Source organism: Cibotium barometz, chromosome 39 (assembly GCF_041138505.1).
Source record: "Cibotium barometz isolate CiBa-2024 chromosome 39, ASM4113850v1, whole genome shotgun sequence".
Lineage (NCBI taxonomy): Eukaryota > Viridiplantae > Streptophyta > Polypodiopsida > Cyatheales > Cibotiaceae > Cibotium > Cibotium barometz.
This window is the reverse complement of record NC_141084.1, coordinates 25,586,925-25,589,232: the sequence shown is the minus strand read 5'-3', so window position 1 is coordinate 25,589,232 and position 2,308 is coordinate 25,586,925. Positions and strand designations below refer to the sequence as shown.

Genomic DNA, 2,308 nt, shown 5'->3' with positions numbered 1-2,308 from the left:
GCATATTGCTTTCTTGGCCCCCCTCTCTCGCTTTATGGTGAATTGTTAATCGTGTACTACTGAATAGCAAAGTTTTCTGCTTTTTCTTGCGTTTTCAGATGGCTCGTGTAAGGCATATAGCTAGACCCATTGATAATGCAGCTCCCTCATCTACTGGGAAGAAGATGGGCGTTCTGAAAGCCTCAAGATCAAGAAAATCAAGCAGTCCTTCCCGATTGTCCAAAACGCAGCCTAGACTCAGGCGTTTCGCAGAGCATTCGGCAGCCCTGCGAGAAATCAAAAAGTTTATGAAGCACCCGACAGCTGCTATTCCCAGATTGCCTTTCCAGAGGCTTGCCAGGAGAATTTGTGAGCAGAATGGAATTTTGTTTAGGTGGAAGGCATCGGCCTTGTTTTGCTTGCAAGAGGCCACAGAAGATTGGATGATCGAATTTTTTTTGGATAGTTACGTTCTTGCTGCCCACGCACACAGGGTGACAGTAATGGACAAGGATTTTTCAGCCTAATAGCCCTTCGTTTCAGATACGATAAGTCACTTAGACCAGTTACGTTTACTGATGAACGAATGTTACAAATTTTGGATGTCCGGCCTGTACAAAAAGTGAGAATTGAAGAGGTGACCGAGGGAGGTCCAGATCATGAGCATCAGACTCGGGCAAATTTAATGACAAGCGCTCAAAGGGAACATCAAGCTGCAATGCTTGCATTGCAAACAAAAAGGGAAAATGTTCGAGCACTCCACGCCATGAATCGGGAGGCGCTGCAATTTTTGTTGCCGGAGTTCTATGTACCCTTTAATATTAGAGGGCATAGATGTTATTTCCCGATTCATGCTGAAGAAATCAACATTTTGTTTGATCCCAAAACTGAAGTCAACGACAAAGTGCTCAGATGTGTTTTAAGGTATACTCTTTTCTCTGTCCTCCCACAATTTTTCATTCTTGGCTCTTAAAGTTGATGCCTCACTCTTGATATGTTTCCTTGTGAAGTTTTGTTATTTCGCTATTGCCCGAGGATGTACAGCAACGAGTGTTCCAGATTGATTCACTGGTCTCAACACTGTTGGTAGAAGAGTCAGTTCCGTACCTCGATGTGCTGAACTGGTTTCGGGAGGTCCAGCTGGACGATGCCCGAGTATTTTTTTTGGCATATCATGAAAAGTGAGTTTGTCTCTCTCTCTCTCTCTCTCTCTCTCTCTCTCTCTCTCTCTCTCTCTCGCATGATGTTTATAGGAATCACCGTACACGAGTTATGTAGTGCTTCCTTTGGATTGAAACTAATAGAATTCTATTGTGCAGTTCCCATTGGAGTCTTCTACTAGTCGACGTGCAAGAAAATGTCATTTACCTTGCAAATTCGACATCTGGTGCCCATGGAAATGTTTTGCTGTAAGTAAAAATCATTAAGATACATATTATTGTTTGAGTTAGAAGTCCGGATTGATCAGGATAATGATTGGTCTCTGTTTACAGTGGAGTCAGGAAACTAATGGCAGCTTACGAGAGCCTCAGCATGGACATCGACACCCTGGATCGATCGACCATCCGTAGGGTTAGTGTCCCCAAACAAGAAGATGGCTACAGCTGTGGGTGGAGGGTTGCACTTAATGCAATGTTGCTGCTACGAAGCATTTTTCAGCTCCCTTCAGAGGATGTAAGCATTTTCAGCTCCCATACGCATTTGTGCGCCTGTTTATCTTCTTATATATTGTCATGTTGATCTTATTTATGTCTTGATGAATTGTGATGGCAGTTTCCATCAATGTCTCGCTACGTGGACCTAGACGTCCAAACGTTTAGGGAGGAAACGATTGCGAAATTGATCGAGGTCGCTGAAGTTATGCCTCCAGACGGGCCAGTGGACTTCATCCCGCCCAATCCACGAGGGGGGATAGGCCCCCCTGACCCTCTTACATGGGCTCCATACTTGGGAGAAGAGCCCTGGCTCCATCCTGAAGCCGATACCTATGGGTTCCAGCCATAAATAGTTTTTTCCTTCTTCCAACAAATGTACGTTCGTAAATATGCAGCTATACATGTATTGGAGGGAGAACATCAAATGTAAATACACTTATCATTTGAAAATCAGAGGATCAAATTTGCTACTGTGTTCCTTCACTGCTTGCTTTCTTACTTTAAGCCTTTTTTTGTGTACATAAAAATTCAATTGGGGAATTCTTGCCTTCATTACATTGTTTTAAACAATAAAGCATTACAAAAGCAATGTTCTGAATAGATAAGTTTATTGCATATGGAAAATACATTGTCACCGTATACATGGTCACATCATATATCTTCTAGTGCCTCCA

General features: G+C 43.0%; 1 protein-coding gene across 1 annotated transcript; it reads left to right on the top strand.

The window, feature by feature from the left end:
• Positions 1 to 598: 598 nt before the first annotated feature.
• On the top strand, positions 599 to 2,079 carry LOC147615925 (uncharacterized). The gene is made up of 4 exons (XM_086778009.1): positions 599 to 903; positions 990 to 1,160; positions 1,299 to 1,388; positions 1,473 to 2,079. Exons 1-4 carry the CDS (start codon positions 665 to 667, stop codon positions 1,717 to 1,719), a joined length of 747 nt encoding a protein of 248 aa, XP_086634135.1. The 5' UTR covers positions 599 to 664; the 3' UTR covers positions 1,720 to 2,079.
• The last annotated feature ends 229 nt before the right edge of the window (positions 2,080 to 2,308 follow it).

Coding starts and splice junctions, on each gene's coding strand:
- LOC147615925 (XM_086778009.1), top strand. CDS start 665: ATGACAAGCGCTCAAAGGGAACATCAAGCTGCAATGCTTGCATTGCAA. Junction 904..989: donor GTGCTCAGATGTGTTTTAAG/GTATACTCTTTT, acceptor TTCCTTGTGAAG/TTTTGTTATTTCGCTATTGC. Junction 1,161..1,298: donor TTTTTGGCATATCATGAAAA/GTGAGTTTGTCT, acceptor TCTATTGTGCAG/TTCCCATTGGAGTCTTCTAC.